This window comes from Hemibagrus wyckioides, linkage group LG25 (assembly GCF_019097595.1).
Source record: "Hemibagrus wyckioides isolate EC202008001 linkage group LG25, SWU_Hwy_1.0, whole genome shotgun sequence".
NCBI classification, from domain to species: Eukaryota; Metazoa; Chordata; class Actinopteri; order Siluriformes; family Bagridae; genus Hemibagrus; species Hemibagrus wyckioides.
Window position 1 is genome coordinate 13885531 of NC_080734.1, and position 19133 is coordinate 13904663.

General features: G+C 41.9%; 2 protein-coding genes across 6 annotated transcripts in view; one reads left to right on the forward strand and one right to left on the reverse strand.

The window, feature by feature from the left end:
- Nucleotides 1-1763: 1763 nt before the first annotated feature.
- ckbb (creatine kinase, brain b) lies at nucleotides 1764-5381 on the forward strand. Its single transcript, XM_058378934.1, has 8 exons — nucleotides 1764-1920; nucleotides 2697-2901; nucleotides 3513-3667; nucleotides 3749-3881; nucleotides 4007-4178; nucleotides 4380-4503; nucleotides 4593-4782; nucleotides 4975-5381. The coding sequence occupies exons 2-8, from the start codon at nucleotides 2709-2711 to the stop codon at nucleotides 5151-5153; spliced, it is 1146 nt and encodes a 381-aa protein (XP_058234917.1). The 5' UTR covers nucleotides 1764-1920; nucleotides 2697-2708; the 3' UTR covers nucleotides 5154-5381.
- A 1016-nt stretch (nucleotides 5382-6397) lies between these two features.
- ppp1r13bb (protein phosphatase 1, regulatory subunit 13Bb) overlaps nucleotides 6398-19133 on the reverse strand; it is a 38487-nt gene continuing 25751 nt past the window's right edge. For 2 of the 5 annotated variants that reach the window (XM_058378929.1, XM_058378932.1), the window contains 14 exons: nucleotides 17270-17371; nucleotides 15619-15793; nucleotides 14834-15030; nucleotides 14473-14637; nucleotides 14050-14239; nucleotides 13468-13614; nucleotides 12263-12387; nucleotides 11368-11866; nucleotides 10497-11245; nucleotides 9929-10066; nucleotides 9693-9826; nucleotides 9275-9441; nucleotides 8110-8309; nucleotides 6398-7877 (listed from right to left, as the gene is read on the reverse strand). In XM_058378929.1, the coding sequence (XP_058234912.1) occupies nucleotides 7836-7877; nucleotides 8110-8309; nucleotides 9275-9441; nucleotides 9693-9826; nucleotides 9929-10066; nucleotides 10497-11245; nucleotides 11368-11866; nucleotides 12263-12387; nucleotides 13468-13614; nucleotides 14050-14239; nucleotides 14473-14637; nucleotides 14834-15030; nucleotides 15619-15793; nucleotides 17270-17371 (3030 nt within the window). In that variant the 3' untranslated portion in view covers nucleotides 6398-7835. Of the gene's footprint in view, nucleotides 7878-8109; nucleotides 8310-9274; nucleotides 9442-9692; nucleotides 9827-9928; nucleotides 10067-10496; nucleotides 11246-11367; nucleotides 11867-12262; nucleotides 12388-13467; nucleotides 13615-14049; nucleotides 14240-14472; nucleotides 14638-14833; nucleotides 15031-15618; nucleotides 15794-17269; nucleotides 17372-18559; nucleotides 18617-19133 lie in introns of those variants that run through there. The other 3 variants (XM_058378933.1, XM_058378930.1, XM_058378931.1) reach the window with 3 other exon arrangements.

Sequence of the window (19133 nt, forward strand, 5' to 3'; positions counted from 1 at the left end):
TGGGAGGAGGGATGAAGCTACAGAGTACAGAAGAAGCCCATGGGGATATCATGCACAAATACTCCTGGCAACAATTCTCCTCAGCTCTGCCACCGATGTTTGCTTTATATTATGTATGAACTGTCACTTTCTGTGAAGTGGCAAGTGATTTAAATTTGTCTACATACAGTCTAAATTACATTTAATGAAGCTTAGATCAGAGCTGGTTAAATTATTGAAGGGTGTGATTTGTCTAGAGGTAGAGTTACAGAGTTGATGAACATACAAAGGATCATGATGCTTTTGTTAGGCACTTCACCTGCTGACTGATTTAGAACCAGATCATGACTGATGTATAATTGAAAGGATAAATCTTTCATTTCTGCTTGGGATCAGGAAAATGTTATCAGTTATCTTATTAACAAAGAAGAATATCTGCTGGGATACATTTCTGCTAGTGTTGCAAGTATAAAAGCTAATGAAAAAAAAAGATATTTTGACTTTGGGCAGCTGAGTTAGGAAATAAAATTGATAAGAAATTGCTTGGATGGATGGATGGATGGATGGATGGATGGATGGATGGATGGATGGATGGATGGATGGATGGATAGATAGATAGATAGATAGATAGATAGATAGATAGATAGATAGATAGATAGATAGATAGATAGATAGATAGATAGATAGATAGATAGTCAGATGCTTGTTAAAACTTACCTGAATCTAGGCAGCTGACTAAAGATGCTTACAAAGCAGAAGACAGCTATAGAAAAGATATCACAATGTTTCCAGTTCACAATTTCCACTGCGGGAAATGTTAAGCATTAGCAATTAAGGGGAACTGTATAAGACAAGGCAAGATCTGGAAGAACAACACTGGCCATATGCTCATCAAAATCCCCAAATGACTGCCGGAAGGTGTCAGGGATAGTGGTACACTGTTTTACTGTCTGATATCCGTTGCACAAACTTAGTCTGCATGGAAGAATCATCGGAAGGAAACATCACCTTAACTGTGACATTGTCACAAATGCCATTGTCGAATCATGCAAAACAAGCTCTAGATAACCCACAGACATTTTGAAAACAAGTGCTATTAATAACGGAAATGGTTGAAGAAAAAAAAAGAGGAGCACTTCATGAATATTTGATGATACCTTGCCAACTATTAATCATGGAGGTGGATGCATTATGATTTGGGGTTACATGGCAGCCAGTAGCACAGGAATCAATGCCTGAGTAGTAAATCTGTTCGTAGACAAATATATTGCAGGACTGGAAGCATTCGGCGAGCAGGAGTGTGTGAAAAAGGCATTAAATAAAAATAGAAAGACTTGTGATATGCCAATGGGGTGTTGCTGAGCCATGATTTAGTAGAGAAGGCTGTCCAAACATTTTGCACACTATGTTATTATTATTTTACAGAGAAAAATATATATTTTATATTGCAGCAGAGGTTTTGTTTTCACTTGTGCCCAAACCATTTGGATACAACAATATAGTATAAACATGAAGGTTGATATAGAGGCAAATGCAGAAGGGAAATCTGTCCTTCTTGTCTTCAGTAGAGAAGATAAGATTTAACTTTCATGGACTATCTCTTCTCACTTCTTCATTTGGAGCTACTCACTGTTGCCCCCCTGAAGGGGCTGAAGAACTGCCTCATTCCACCAAATTCCACCTGCCAGTCATCTCCAGGGTGAGTTGTCCAGAAAAGAAAAAAAAGGTCACGTGATCCACACGGGCCGTCGCTGGATGCTGGCGCTCGAGCTCCAATAGAGTGAATGGACTCAAATAGCATCCAATCAGAGCGCAGCTCCGGCGCCGTATAAAACCTGGCAAAGCAGCTTATTTCTGGAGAACATAATCAGCGTCGCTGTGTTTGTTTTGGACTAAAGGAAGACTTATTTTCATTCCCCCCCAAAGAAAATAGCCTAAAAGGTAGGATTGGTGTTTTTTTTGCTGTATTAGTGCATCTCACTACGTTGTGAATGCATCAGTTTCATTATTACATGACGATGAAAATTATGGGGAATATTTTCTATTAATATTAATTTGTTGTGAAAGATTGTGAAACATTCGGGCTGCTTCAGTATTTTTTTTTTTTTTTTTTTTACTGTATCTGGTATAAATAAAATATATAAGTAAATAATACATGCGTTTGCTTTTCAGTTGGAAAAATTCCATAAATTGAATGGCGACTCTATTGACAAATAATTTCCGGTGATTGTTCTTTTGTTATTGAAGGACATAAATACTGATATAGACTCATAGATTTTTCTGTACTAAAGAACAGCAGCGACGACCTTGCGGTTCTTCTACAGGAGCTTCAAGGTCTCCAGCGTTTTTAGGACACTGCGCAATTACGCATTTTGCGTGCAGGAAGCGTGCGTTTCTTTATTTACATCCATCCGTGTTTTTGCATGCAGTTTATATGATTAATGATTCTCAGCAGCTGGGTGGTTTGTGGAGATGCCATCACATTTGCATGGTAGCTACTTAACGCGCAAACTACTACGCTCTTAAAGGAGGTATTGCAAGCCCGTGTGCAGTTTGTGTGAGTTTGAGGCTGAATTCCTGCACCGCTGCGGGAAACGGGCGCTTTAATACCGTTACGTCAGAATTAATGCGGCTGAAGGGGGAGGGAGGCTTCGTCCTTGGATGCTCTGGCACACCATTCGGTCTCGGACGCGTCTAACGACTGGCTCTTTCCTCAGCTCTGAGCAGCCATGCCTTTCGGAAACACCCACAACAAGATGAAGATGAACTACACGGCCGAGCAGGAGTACCCCGACCTCAGCCAGCACAATAACCACATGGCCAAGGTGCTTACCCCGGAGATGTACGCAAACCTGCGGGACAAGGAAACCCCCAGCGGCTTCACACTGGACGACGTCATCCAAACCGGGGTTGATAATCCAGGTAAGATCCGTCTGCTTTTTGAAGGTCAGATTCTTTGTGTGTTTCATTTTCCAGTTCTAGTAAATGAACAGAAAGATGGTCCACGTTTGTGCGCAATCTCAGGTCTCAACGTGCCTGAAACCAACACTGATCACCTGTTTAAGGTGAGATGTAAACAGAGTTCCAGTGATTATGTCAGTGTCAGCAGAAATAACCTGTTTGACCTTGTATGAAAGCTCTATTTTGACTTTCCTGGATAGTATTCTCTAGCTCAAAAATGTGGCCATGTGTAGGTATAAACAAATCTGTGGCCAGGTACAGTCCATTCAAATCACTGGATTCCAGTGAGGTTTTTTTTTCCACCCTAATGTCTCCACTGCAACAGTGTCTGCTGCATAGCGCAAACTAAAAACAATGATACTTAACCAGAAACTCTATGGCTGTACACAGAAATGGTAGTGGTTATGGGTTTTCCACAGTCGTTGCTATTTATGCAGACACTTTATGCTCGACTGGACCCATCATCCATGAGATGACCGATCTTGCTGTAGCTTTCACAACCAAATGGTCTGCCTTGACCTGTCAAAATAGACTTGCTATGTTTTATATCAATCCCTCCCCCTACCTTCTAGGCCATCCATTCATCATGACTGTGGGTTGCGTTGCTGGTGATGAGGAAACGTATGAGGTGTTTAAAGATCTTCTGGACCCAGTCATCGAAGACCGTCATGGAGGCTACAAGCCCACAGACAAGCACAAGACAGACCTGAACCCAGACAACCTTCAGGTATGTGCAATTTGAGTGTGTGTCCTGCATTTCATTGGTTTTGCCACTGGACTGCAAAAGCATTTATTTATTGTGCCATAGGGTGGAGACGACCTTGATCCCAACTATGTCTTGAGCTCCAGAGTAAGAACTGGAAGGAGCATTCGTGGCTTCAGCCTGCCCCCACACTGCAGCCGTGGTGAAAGGCGTGCCATTGAAAATCTTTCTGTTGAAGGTCTGTGTACAGTTTCTAGATCATCAATTTCCAGATTGAGCCATTTGTGGTCTATTATATATGAAACAGACCATATAACGTGTGGGACAATACCCAAGGTAGCTCTGTGTTTCTTCACTAAACAGGTTTAGGTAGTCTCGAAGGTGAATTTAAAGGAAAATATTATGCGCTGAAGAACATGACAGAGGAGGAGCAGCAACAGCTGATCGATGATCACTTCCTGTTTGATAAGCCAGTGTCCCCACTGCTGTTGGCCTCTGGTATGGCTCGTGATTGGCCTGATGGCAGGGGGATCTGGTAAGTGAGCTTTTGGGGTTTCCCTGGCAGTAAACTAAAATTACATCACAGAATTTTGTAGACATTTGCAAAAATTGGTCTTTCATGTAATTGTAGCAATTCATTCAAATAATTTTTGAATGACTGGATGAATTAAGGATATTCTCACTTCTAAACACATTGGTCATTGTTTTACTTCCCTTGCCCTGTTTATGTTGTAAGGCACAATGATGATAAGACCTTCCTTGTCTGGGTGAATGAGGAAGACCACCTCCGTGTCATCTCCATGCAGAAGGGTGGCAACATGAAGGAAGTCTTCAATCGTTTCTGCACAGGGCTCACAAAGGTTGGTGCGAGTAAAGATAAACAAAGTTGGAGATGCAATGTATATCTTTTTTGTAAATTGTAAAACGTGGTGTTTAATTTGCCTTGTAGATTGAGTCTCTCTTCAAAGAGAAGGGCCATGAGTTCATGTGGAATGAGCACCTGGGCTACATTCTTACCTGCCCATCTAACCTGGGGACAGGGCTGCGTGGTGGTGTCCATGTTAAGCTTCCAAACCTGAGCAAACACGAGAAGTTTGGCGAGATTCTCAAGAAGCTGAGGCTTCAGAAACGTGGAACAGGTACGAGATACAAATACAACCTGCAGCTAGGCGGGCAAAGTGATACTCTTGACTGTTAATTGTAGTCTCTTGTGTAGCACTTGATGATGAATGGACTAACTGTAAATTGCTAGGGACTTCCTCCACTGTGTTAATCATAAAGACTTATCCCATGCAGTAACTAAAACATACCTACCATGTTCCCCTGTCTAGGTGGAGTAGATACTGCTGCAGTGGGTGGCGTCTTTGACATCTCCAATGCTGACCGGCTGGGCTTCTCTGAGGTAGAGCTGGTACAGATGGTTGTAGATGGTGTCAAGCTTCTCGTCGAAATGGAGAAGTGTCTTGAATCCGGCCAGTCAATTGATGACCTGATGCCTGAGCAGAAGTGAACACTGCTATATGACCCAACCATAATCCCAAAATGACTCCTCCTCCTGCCTCCAGCAGCTCTCCTTTCCTCCAAACCAGTAATGTTAATCACATCAAGGAGCTCTCTCTGCCCATGTTAGTGGCACTAAAGTTAGACGAGTCTTCCATCAGTCCGAAGGATTTTGTACCTCCAGCGTCTTGAGGATGGCTCTTTAACACCTGAAATAAAGTCTCTTTGGCCCATGGAATTGGTTGTGGTGTCTCTTGCCTGTATGACAGTAAAACCTGGGTACTATAAAAGTGCAGTTTTCCCTCCAGATGAATCCACTGAGCCAAGCATGGCCATTCAAAAACATTACAGTTGTGTAGCAGTGCTGTAAAACCTGCGGTCCTCTTATTTTGCCATTTGTAATGAATACTGCTAAACACACTTCTCCTTCCTAAACATTCCTTCGTATTTCATGCCATTTACACTCTAGACAAGATCATGACCGAATGTAATTCATTCCCTGATAAACTAAACCATACCATATGCTACTAACCAGGTTACACCTACATTTAAATGTAACATTGTCCCAGAAATGGGATTTCTGTTGTCTGTCCACAATAAAATCAAGCAACACAAGTCAATGGCCAAACTAATGTCCAGAAGGATGTTTCCTGTCAAAGCAACTCAATGAAAACAGTACTAAAAATGTAATGACTTTAAGCTTTATCTTGTAGCAGTGGTTTAGCTTTTTATGTTTATGTTAAGCACTCACTAAAACCCATTAAAATATACTAGCACGTCATCACAAGTGATTTTATTTATTTATTTATTTATTTAGGTTCTTGTTTTCCAGTGTTAATGCTCTATTGCCCTCTTGTGGACGCTCTTAGAACTTCCATGTTTTATTCTTTTAACGAATCCAGTGCTAGGATAATTCCATCCTCTTAAAGACATACAGTATAATGGCTTCAAATTACGGCTTAATGGTTGCTTTAAACTCTCTTCATTCCAATGCTTTATACAGCATTTTTAAACCACATTTAATATACAAAAAACAAAAAGGCCCAAAGTGTCAAAATGTCAGATCTGCAATCATCTGATGCATTACATACAAGCTGAAATATTGCTGAGTCAGACTCGAAATGATACTCAGTAGTAGCCTGATGCGAATAGATGTGTCTCAGCATAACAGCCTCGAGTCCCCTGAGCGCATCATCATACTCTGCAGTCTCCTTGCTACTGGGTTTTTTTGCTCGTCTCGGTAAGAGTGTTAAAAAGAAAACTCCACCATGTCTTGGGATTTGTTTAATGTTTATTTGTGCACATGTAGAGAACAGAAGGTGCGAGTGTTTGTATCTGTATGGCATACAGAGGTCTGCACAGGCAAGTACTGAACATAGCACAAATCATTTTAGAGCTTCGTCACAGTATTTACAGGTGAACTCTACGTTTAAAGCTCATTTCTGCTTCAGAGGCAGGGCAACTCACAAAACTTTCAAGAGGAATGGAGTAAATGGAGTGTGGCACAATGTAATTCCATGATTAAAAAAAATAATAAAATAATAATTCAGTGTAAAACAATGTAATGCATTCGGTTCAGACCTTTTTGATCTGCTAGTGGAACAAACCTAAGATGATTCAAAGGCTTCAAACCATCTTAGTGCCTTTGGGTAAAACTTTATCCTACTAAAATCATTGTTGTAAAACAATGTTGATTTTGTACTGCCTGGTACTGTTAATGGTACTGCAACACCATTTTGGTTTCTTGCACTCGCACACTATCATTCCATTCGCATGTTTATATGCTATTCTATCTCCATAGATCATCTTTAAAACAATTCTGATGTGCTGTGCATGATAGAAATCTCTCAGTAGCCCATCCATGCATACTTATTTCACGCTCTCGTCACTCACAGTAGAGAGGCAACTCATTCATACAGGTAACACTGTATCTGACACGTGCAAACACCCGTTGCTTAAATGTACATACTATATGATTCAGATATTTTGCAATAAGTTGGCCCAGTTACTATACATCATTTTAAAGCATTTGCTCTCTTTTCATATAAGCCATGTAACCGTTTCCGTTCTCACACGCCTCATCGTATATTTCACTTTCACTGCTCATTTTTATACACTCTGAAATTCATTCACTCAGACAGCATTCTTTTGTTCCTAACTCATACAAATGTAGTGTAAATCCACACACAACCCTTAACCCTGAAGAGTTCTATCTTCAGTGTAAAGATTCCTTCGTTGAATGAAAGCTTGGTAGGAAGCGAAAGCAGCCGTGCTCTGACCGAGCGCTGTGCCAGCATACTGTCAATAAAATAATAGCATTAAAAAGCTCCAGACAGAAACACAAGCTAAAACAATGTTATAAAACAAAAGCTATGAACCCAAGTAAGTAGTGCCTTGATAGAGGTGGAGAAATGTGTAGCAACTATGAGACAGGGTAGAATCCAGTTCTTGAAGGGTAGAGGGAAATGAGGAGATGATAAGATATTGGAGTAATGGGGCAGACCTTAGGACCTGAGGCTTCTTGTTTAACTTGTATGTGTGTGTGTGTCTCTATTGTGCCCTCAAATGAGAAGGCATGGTTTAGCAGCGTTAACCCTGCAGGAACTGCATCAGCAAAGAGTGGGAGTGAATAATGGAGGTCCTAGACCCCCAGACATCAGTCCAGTCAGTCAGATGGGAAAGGTGCAGTCAGCTATGCCAAGGATCTCTGACGTGGTTTTATTCTGGGGTATAACTGCAGAGACACATACAGATAATGCTTTAAACATGCAGCTAATTCTATAGTAAATAAATGCATTAGATATTTCTAATACATCATTTCCATATTCAAAGAACTACAGCTAAAGATTTACCAGAGAGAGTAGGTTATTAAATTTTTATGGATTATTAAAAGAAATGAGGGTACACATTTGAGTACATTTTAAAAGTCAACTTAATACAAAATGATGAATGATGATATACTATACCCCGAGCAGGTTACGAGGTACGTAGCCCTCCTTGTCATTAAGTTTGGCCCACCACCACTCTGTCTCCGTATCATCTTTCCTGCGCAGGATGGTGATGGCATCTCCCTCCTGGAATGACAGCTCGTCTGCATTTTGGGCCTCATAGTCCCACAAAGTGTACACAACTCCTTTATTCATCACACCCAGCTTCTCCTGCACACCTGCACACAGAGAAATGACAGATTAGAGAAAGCTGTACAATAACACCTTGTCCTTGATCAGTTAGAACTAGTAAATGTCTTAGAAACTCAAAAAATAGCTGAATATTCTAAACAGATCTTATCTGAAGAGATGCCATTGCTACTATTGATAAAATCCTAACAGAGAGAAAACTGAATTTGACCACAAACCCTATGTCGGTCAACAAGATAGATCTTTTTGTAAGACCTGTAACAAAACAGCGGGGCATAAATCTAGCATAACCACCGCTTAATAACAAGCAGCTTCTCTACATTCTCAGTAAACTGCTTTCCAATGTGCCCAAAACTGCCAAAAAACAAGATTTTACCCCAAAAGCCAAATTGTATGTCAGATGGCAATGCCACTCAAATAATTTTATTGTATGGACAATAAAACAAAATTTACTGGCTGCATTTGCATTACATGTTTAAGCATCCCACTTGAATGTATAACCTTGCATTATACAGTTGTTAATTTCAGATTTACCAATGTACATGCCAGATCACTGTCCCGATGCCTGACAGATGTTTAACTGTCTCCAACATAGAGAAAAAATATTAATACTGATTTTGTAGAATTTAATGTCAATTGTCAAGCCTACTCGGTCAACATTCATTTTTTATGTCTCAAATACCCTGAAAATATTCTTCAAACAGGAAAGAAGCTACTGAAGTAAAACCTGCCCAGCATTTGAACTTGCTGAGGCTTTGACCCGAGACATGAATTCCAAAATCTAATCAGTTCCTATTTCGGTTACAGTAATATTTCCACATATCCCACTAACATTCTACAGATGAACTAACAAGATGGACAGACAACCTGAAAACATAATGCCTTCACCACCTAGTGGCAAAAGCATGAAAATTGTCATCACACTACATTTACATCACTGACATGAAAGAAAACTAGTTTGCTAATATATTAGAAATATTATGAAAGCATTTACCATAGAGGAATTGTGAGCACTGAATATAACCCTCCTCCATCTCTTCACACTTATCTGCTGCTGTTTCCACATCACTGATGGTGGTGGCGAAGATAGCAGCGCCAGACTCCACCAGCAGCTTGCAGAGGTGAACACTGTTGCAGGAGGCGGCACAGTGCAGGGGTGTCCTGGTGAATACACACACACACATTAACTCTTCCCAAAAAAAAAACATCCTCAAATGATATTAGAAGATATATCCTGTCTGAGGGAGTGATTCATTTAAGCATGGCTACGTACAGGACGGTCATATCTCGGTTCATTTCTGTTCTAGTGTACAAAAGGTGATAAATTCCAATCCTAGGCATGTCAACATATGCTTATTATGTTATCTGCTCAGATATGTGCTTGGATTGAAAACATTCTGAAGTGAACTCACCAGCCATCGCTGTCTGCTGCATTGACATTAACTCCAAAGTCAAGGAGGAACTTGACAATATGGTGGTGTCCAGCACACACTGCGTTGTGTAAGGGTGTGATGCCCTCATCGTTTGGGGTGCTGGGGTTCTCCACCTGTCAACAACCCATCGTAATTTTAATATTAGAATGAAACAAAGAATTGATGTACCAAATCTGCTAGTAAGACAAGTACTCCACTGCCATATAAAAATGTACCTCATAGATGATCCGCTGCACAAGGTCAAACTCGCCCTCGAGTGAGGCATCCAGCAGCAGGGCCAACGGATTGAACTTCACCCTGAAACCATGGCCTGTCCTCTCCGAGTCAGGTTTCTTTAGATTAGTGCGCTTCTCCTAAAGAGATTTTAAATAGACAAATATCAACACTATACACAAACTGAAAAAGTCAGAGAATCTACTGTGCAGTCACCTGGGTCCTGTACTTATGAAGATGCAACTAAAGACTGCTGCTGGACCAACCAATGTTAAGCGTAGGTGCTGCTAATACTTGGCATAGCTGGGTGTGTCGAGGAAATTACATGTAACAGAAACAACTGCTAAGAGTTTATTTTTGATTAGAAAAAAATAAAGACTGGTATGCATGATTCTACACGACTAACATGTAACTCTTTGGTCATTAACCTTGCTGAGGGCAATCAGACTTCCTACCCTACTAGTCCAGTGAATAGTACCATGTTGCATGCTAGTCACCCCACCTTGTAAATAACCAATTTTATGCCTGCTTACAACTAGGAATGCATGAGTATGTGTTTTTTAAGCCCACCGTAGCTTGGGCGGCTGGTGAGCTTCCTGCCTCCTGTGGTGAGCTGGCTTCAGGAACAGGGTTAGGTAGAGTGGCCACGGGCTCTGCAGGGATGTTATTGTTGTTATCTTCTGACGGTTCCAGGGCTGTTGAGACTGCTGTTTCACTCTCTGGCTGTATTGGCTGGTTATCATTGGCATCACCTTGGGGCGAGTCTTGCGAGGGCACTTCCTCTGAGCTCACAACAGTCAAAGCTGGTGTTTCAGAAGATGCATTCCCATTATCTGCATCAGCCAGTGCTTCTCCCACTGCTGATGCTGTAGGCTGGTAGAAGGGAGTGACTCCAGTGCCTCCTCCCACTCCTCCAATGCCTCCTTCGATTCCACCAGCCAGAGTGTTAAAGCGCTGGTAGAGGAGCTTCTGGATGTTCGGCCCACTGGGTCCTTCAGGTTCTGTGATGGAGCTGCGCTTCTTGAGTGGTCGTGGCGCGTTGGCCAGTTTCCTGCGCAGGGCCTCAAGCTCAGCATCACTCTGGAAACGCATAGGGGAGTGAACCATGGGTGTAAGCTTGGTGGGACTGAGGGGACGAGGAATGTGGTCCACGCTGGGTGCAGGGGATTCTGGGAAACCAGCTGTCTGGCCTTCAATTTCCAGATCACCATCTACCATATCAGCTACAGGGCCTGGTAGCATAGGGAAAGACCCCGAGCCTGGGAAAGGCAGGGGAGAGGTGGGAGTAGAGCTGGAGGGCAGTACTGGCTTTCCATAAACTGTAGACAAAGGTTAAGAACATGTTACATACACATATGAACAAATCAGTGCATACATAAACCTTCAGGCCAAAAATGCCAAATTCTCTAAAATATCTAGGTAAAATAAATTTGTTTCCTACCTGCTTTGACGGCAGACTTGCCAAGAGGGTAATTCTTGGGCACCCCCTGCTGTAGGTACATGTGATAAATGGAACTTGAGTTCATAGTAGGTGGGCCTTTCCTAGGCGACTGTGGTCTGGAACCCCTGTCTGGAATAAAGGGCCGCACTGCCACAGCCAGAGGGGGATCCGGCCTGTCTCCTGGGGGGAAAAGAGGAGAGCTGGGCTGGAAGGTTGGACTGGGAGGGACTGAGATGCGCTGCTGGATCTGCTGTGAAGAGGAGCCAGTGGAGGAGCCACCTCGTGGCCAGACAGGTGGAGGTTGAGCACTGGGGTTAGGGGGGTTGTTTGAGTGGGTTGGAACAGGACACAGTGGCATATCTTTACGCCGGTCCAGTGAGCCAGTGGAGCCAGAATTGATTGATGAAAGTGGGTGGGCTCTGGTGTGGGTGCCGTAAGGAGGAGGCTGGGGCTTACAGGGAGGAGGTGGAGCTGGGCCCAGTTTACTCAAGTCCTGAACCTACTCAACAGAAATGAGAGAAATATATTGTCTCTAAGTAAATATAGCAATGTTTTATCCGAATGCACAAGCATTCTCAAAGTAACTTGCATGCATGTTAAAGAAATTAAGTAAAACCCCATTAGAAGAGATTTTAATAGACAAAATCATCATCCGTTTATCTTAAGAGCTAGTGTTATAAAGCCATGGATCTTAAACATTTATTGTACTGACTGCCCTTAGACTTCTACAACAAACATGACAAGTAAACAGCTGTAAAATACTGTATAGGTGAAAATGGTTATGTTGTCCTCAGTGATAAATGACCACAGAAGAGGATGGTGTGGACAGATTTTTTTTAAAAAAGCTTGAATATTCCTTTAAGAGAGACAAAAGGACTGACACTGGAAGCCAAACCTTATCTGATGGGGTGCCAGCAGGAGACGCTGTTTTGCTGGGAATGTCTCCTACTGACTCTTTCCAGTCTGGTGGCTTCAGAGATGCGTTGCCTTTGTTAAGGGTGGGCCACCCTGCATCATTAGCTTCAAAAATAGAGAAAATCAGCATAAGAATAAATGTGACATCTCACAAAATCGCATTACCATATGCTCCAGGTGGTAAATTAGTTAGAAATGCAGGTGGTAGGTGCATATAGCAAATTTGCAGGAATGAGTAATATAGTTTTTTCATAGTAGAACAGATTATATGGCAGTATGGCATAACAAACAATCATAATTTTAGAAAAGTATTTATTAAAATTATTTCTGTGTCGAGTGAACCATCACTAACAAGCGCTGATATCCAGACTTATAGTTGCACTTACAATAATTACAGTTCTGTCTCCAAGGCATAAATATACTGCTGTTCAAATGCTCTTGAAGACGTTACAAACATTTAGATTGTATCTGATTTTTCTGCCATGTATTGCTAATTTTGTCATTACATGTTATGATATTACATAAAACGAAATAAAACTGTTAATACAAGTTTAGTAGTTTATCGTTCAGGTGGTATAGAGGACCTTGTGAACCTTATCAGCGTAGAGGTTCATACAAGCATGGATCATCCCCACACACAGCCACACCAACATGCAGTCATGGACAGGCATTTCAATCCTCACACATGGGCACACACAGCCACCCACAATCACACACAGGATCAGCAGTGTACTTTATTGGAATCCAGTCAGTGAGGTTTGATTCCAGTGCATAAAAAGGGAAGCGCATTTTCATGAAAAATCTCATGTTACTGCACTGGTAACGATCAAACACAACAAGCAAAAATCCAGCCGCTTGATGTGTCTGGCCCCTAACATTTTGTGTCTGAATACGCTTTACTATTTGCAACAAGCAGAGTAATGGAACGGGTTTTTGGTTCCAGTCAGACTACAGTTGTACTTGTGATAGCATAATATTAAAATATATTGTAACGAAAACCTGGTCATTAAAGTACTTAATTCATCCAACTGGTAGAATGTAAGTCGACTTTTGGACCATGTTTAACAGTTATATTGGCATTGGCATGAATATTGCTACTCTGGCACTGCAATGATCCTGTCCAGTACTCTGGATAAGGTTCAGAGGCCATCCCTCCAGCTCTCCATCAGCCACCTTCCCACTCACAAGAGACTCCATCTGACCCCTCTGTGGAGCAGGAGGTACCGGAGACCCCGGGGCCCGGGCCAGACTCCGAAGGAGATGGTGTGAACGGGTCCACTATGATGTCTAAATCAGAGACCTTCCACGGGCCAGGGGGCTTTCTCACTCCGTCTGATCACCCCCCCATCGCACACACACACAGTACAAATACAACAGAACGGTAGACAGAGCAAAGGGAGGAAAAAGAGACACACACAGAAATATCAGGCACAAAGTAGAGATTACATAAGAAGTCATAGGAGAAGAAAAAGAAAGAAATTGAACAGTAATTGATGTGTGAAACACAAAGAATGGAGGCATGTGGCATGTGTATATAACGTCTCCCTCTACCGGCACATACCTAATCTGTATAGGTGCTTAATGACCACCACGAGCCAAACATTTTGCACAACCTCCATCTTAATGGAGTTACTTACATTTCAAGCTAATACACACTGTTTCAAAACGACAAAAACAACAGAACCCGTGTGTTGAGATACAAAGAAAACATCCCAAAATAACTGGACTCCCTTCAAGTTTGTAAAACATTGTTATGCAATGACTGACCTGATTTAGAACGAGCATGGTTGGCTGAAGTGTTCATGCCCAGTGTCTGAGGTTTAAGAGGATCTGGTGGAACCATGTAGTTGTCTGGGCGTGATGGCACCGGGACCTGGATATAGGGCCCAACTGCTGCCACACGGCCCGTATTGCCTGCCGCTGGTTGGGGTGAAGGAGGTCCATTTGCATGGTTAAGCTGTAGACAGGCAAAGTAAAGCAAGATTGAGGAAGAACAGGAAAGTGGAAATGGAGAGGGGGCATAAATCAGTATATTAGCATATACAAAAAGCACAATGGCAAAAATGCCTTTATGACCTTCTGTCTTTTTCATTCAGAGTTCCATCTGTGTCCAAACTCTGCACATGTGTGACAGAGGTTTACTTTTAGTGCATGTTTATGTCTGTGTGTGAGGTGAACTCCTAGCCTTACAGGCAAGTTCTCTTTTTGACGTGCCTCAGCTTTTTTCTTATAGAGGCGTTCACGGAGCTCACTGATGCGCTTGTCCATCAGCGTCACCTCCATGTTGCGCTTGTTCAGCAGCTCCTTCTGCTGCTGTAGCTTACTGTTCTGCTCTTGGTTCAGCTTGTTGCGGATCTGACATGTACACACAACAAAATAATCTCAGTTAACAACAATACATCCCTGACAAATACTAACACTTCATATCAGCCACAGCTCCAACAAGATTCACATTAGAAAAGTAGTTTATCTGAAAAGCTATCCAAAATGTTAGATATTGTAAATTATACTTTGTCCTGTATATCTCAGGTGTATGTATGTAAGTGCAGACCTGTAGTTCTTGGTAAAGCTTGCGGAGCTCCAGTGCAGCAGTGCCGGTGACATGACCCCCGAGGCCCTGCAGGCCGTTGAGTCTGCCTCTGCGCAACTCTTCCAGTTGCTGACTCAGCTGGTCTACCCTGAGCACAGCTGCCTGAAGCTCTGCCTGCTTCTCCTGGAACAGTCCGCTGATGTGCTCAATCTCTGCAGCTAACAAGATGAAACACAAAACAACATAAATACACACACACAGACAAAAAGGACATTGTATTTTGTACTAGTTGCCACGTTACACAATTAGTGGTCCAAAATTATGCAGCAAGGAGAATGCAACTTAAATACTCTTCATAACACCTTCTTATAGTTAGTCGCATGTGGTTTACGATGAAGAGTATTTAATTAACTGAGTGATTGAATAAAATCAACTTAACTGGTGGACACAAGTAATATACTTAGCAGAAAGAGGAAGAAGGGAAGCTGCAAGAAAGATATGATTATGATATTTGCTGATCAATCAGCTTGGCAAACTGTAATGAACCTTGGGCCAATTGTGTCAATTACAGTCACTCCTTGTGCTCATGCATTTTTCTACACTTAGCCTTGGTCTCAGCATTGAAGACAACTCTACTGGATAAGGTTCAGGTTCTCTACATTAAGCTGGTTGATGAATTAATAAGTTGGATTTTTAAATTATATTGTGTAAAAAAAAAATCCTGCAAAAAAAAGCTTTTGATGCAAGCAGGCCTAAAAGTCAAATCTGTTTAGATGCAGAAATCTGTCAACACTGAAAATACATACACAGGTTGCCATTGATGACCTTGCTGTAGTCAACTTGGCCCCTCATGGCACGAATCTTTTTGAGTTTGGCTTCCTGACTCTCCACTCTTTCTTTCAGCCTCTGCAGCTTCTCTGTTTCAGATACAGACTGCTGCTGCCTCCGCTCCTGCTGCTTCAGATACCTCAAGCGTTGTTCCTACACAAACACACGAAGTGGGAGACTGAGACATAAACAGCTACAGTTCAGCTACAGCCATTTAAAGAGACAATGGGCCATCGTTTCACACTGTATGTGTGACTGTTAATTCATATGGTTCAGTGCTTGATTCTGATTGGTCACAAGGGGTGTATTAGTTTTGTATAACAGCACAGTAAGATCTGGTTGTAACAAATGATTGAATAATATTAACGTGCATGTTCTAACATGTTACTGTTTCTATAGTGACAGTTCATGCATGAGGACTTGTAGAGCAGACACTCCAAATATTCTAAGACTAATCATACAACAGATTACAAAATGAGAAATTTTGTTTACAAAATGATTACAAAATGAGAAAAACAAGTCAGTGATGTGGTGAAGTTGTTTGTGAGTGAGTGAGAGAGAGAGAGAGAGAGAGAGAGAGAGAGAGAGGCGTGAAGAATGTCTGTTGCAACTGTAACATAGGTGAGAACAGGAACTAACTTGTCTTTGGGACATTCCACAACATTAATTTAACTATAACTTGTCATTAATAAATTAAATGGTGTACTCTAAGCTCTGTTACATAGGCAGAACAGCATTGTCTTGTATGAAAATAATGCATATTAGTGTGGTGGAGAGATTGATAGCGGCATTCCATTTGCGACTTGTGCCACAGCTAAATATAGCACAGGTAGCCTTTCTACCAACTGACTACATTTATGGCTTTATTATCCTTCACGGCAAATCAGCCACTCTCGGTCTGCAGCTGCTTCAACAACAGATCGGAAATTGATTCCACTTTTATCAACTGAGAGATTTTGCAATGACTGAACTGAATGTCACTAAGAAGCTATTCGGCTTGAGCTAGTGAGAAATGCCGACTGCTGCATACTGGACATTTCTGAGAGTGTCTGCTAAATTACTGGCATTGTGTGGTCTCGGATTGGTCTCCTGTGCAGATTTTGCCACTAACATCACCGCAGCAGTAAACAGAGATGAGCTCATCACCAACCACTAAGAGGGAGTAATGAAATCCTACAGATGAGCTCACACATTTAAAATATGTTCTCCATACTCAAGCTTTTGCCTATTCAAGCTTCACATGAAGTAAATTGGCACATTGAGTATACACTCGTTAAACTGCAAATTATAGCGTAGAAGGCCGAAAATATCCCCCTATATGACAGCATGAATTACAGGCGAAATCTTGCCTACGCATGTCTAAAAAAGAAGAAACAGACTGACCAGCCAATCTGCACTGCAAGTGAACACATTAGCATGGAACCATATTGTATATATTGTTTTGCTACTCTTACTTAGTGCCTGAAATCTTAGTATACAATAACTTAGCCTCAGGACTTAAACATCATTCAAACAGCACTGAATCCGCAGCTCTTCACACAACGCACAGCATCCGCCACCACTGAGTTGCGCCTGATCTCCAGGGTGAAGCACACTGTCCACGGCACCTGTAAAAGAAGAGAGGGTTACCTTAGCGACGAGGATCTGCTGTTGGGCCTCGATCTGCTGCTGCTGCCGCGTGGCCATCTCTTGCAACTCGGACAGAGTGAGCTCTACACGAGAATTCGCCACCTGCAGAGAGGGAGGGACAAGGGGCAGAGACAGAGGAGGAGAGACAGATGGGGGTGGTGGGATAGGAGAGGTCAGTTAGCAGGTCATTTTCAAGAAACCAAAACAAAAGCACTCCATTAAGTTGATGAGTAGTATGCTCTATTCACAGTCAGTCCCACATCTGAACCAAAAACAAAAACAGCCAATCATGTGATTGGAAAAACCTTGTTTATACAGATCATTAAAAAAGGAAGGAGAGGAGGGAAAGGGTAATGCTGGGAAGAAAAAGACTGAATTAAGGACTAATCAGAGGGTGAGGGAGGGCGAAACTCAAAGTTTTCTCAGTATAGTGTTAACAGGGTGTAAAAGGCCTGTGGCTGTGTAAACCTGGAGGACCACTGAATTTCTCTAACAATGCAATTCATTTAGCATTTCTGTTTCAGTTAATTACTTCTTGCTGTGGGCAAGAAAAGGGAAAGCAAACATCTCTGTAGGTCTGTGGTGTACCAGGACCCAAGTTTGACCTTCATGGTGTAAATGGCGCGTTTTTTATCCGAGAGGCAGCAAACTGGTCTGTGAGAAGACACAAAGCAGGTCTCCATAATCTGTCACCTGGCATTCTGACTGATAAGAGAGAGGCGTCCATCACACTGCCTGTCTCCATGCTGTCGTCATGGCAGCAGAGCAGAACTGCCACGCAGTAATAAATAAATAAATAAACAAACACTAACAACATAATGCAGAAAGCACACATAGACTATAATTTGCGCCGAGGAAGCTGAGGCAGCAGTCTCTGCTTTACACACTCTGTAGCAAAACCATTACTAAGAGCAAAATGATATCAAGGTATTAGAAAAATAATGTACAAATTTAACAAAGTGATTAAGATTCATATTCTAAAACTGTAAATAAGTGTCTGGACAGAGCCCTTGTATGTCTATGAGCTTTGAAAGCTGACCAGTTGAAGTTATAGGTGCGATGAGCTGATGGTTGTTCACTGAGCTGCCACCTTTGAATACTTCAAGTCCATAGAATGAAGTTAAGGAGAAAGCATTTGTAAAACCCTGGATGCCACCTACATTCATTGTCTGATAGTCACAATAAAGCAACTGCTACAGCTGTATCAGGAGGTTTTTTTCTGTCTGACACAGCCAGTTATATCACCCAAATGCAATGACATTAAATCCCTGAATAAAAAAAAATCCTTACCCTTTGTCTTCCATCCTTGTGTTTGCCATTCAATAAGCTCATCTTACAGCTACTTTGATCCACTGACTGTTACAGTTCTGCACTGGCCTGACCTTTACAACAACGTAGCTATTTATTCATTGGCTATACTGACAACAAATTAATTCATTTCCTAAAAAGTCATGAATCAGCTTCCTCAGGGGACTGCCCTATGTGGAACTTACAAGTGAATTCAAGCAATGCAGATCTCAGCAAGTCAGACAGAGTGTTAAGTTTGGCCACTTGTGTGAGATGGGTTGGGTGAGTTGACATGAGGCCAGCACAAATTAAAGAGCAAGCACAATGGGTCAGATAATGCCATGAGACATCTAACTAAAGCCAGTTTTAGATTTCAGGATGAATCAATAAAATATATCTGAAGGCCATTGTTGTATGCTTGATGTTATAGTGTTTCCCACTGGTCTGAGGCACACCTAGAGGAGACCTAGGTGTGGTGGAAGGGTGATGGTGTTGGTGTGTGGGTGATGTTAGGATGGGTAAGGGTTCACGTCAGATCTGGTATAACTTTTTTATATCGACTGTATACAGTGTGAAG

Coding starts and splice junctions, on each gene's coding strand:
- ckbb (XM_058378934.1), top strand. CDS start 2,709: ATGCCTTTCGGAAACACCCACAACAAGATGAAGATGAACTACACGGCC. Junction 2,902..3,512: donor AACCGGGGTTGATAATCCAG/GTAAGATCCGTC, acceptor CCTACCTTCTAG/GCCATCCATTCATCATGACT. Junction 3,882..4,006: donor TGAAAATCTTTCTGTTGAAG/GTCTGTGTACAG, acceptor TTCACTAAACAG/GTTTAGGTAGTCTCGAAGGT.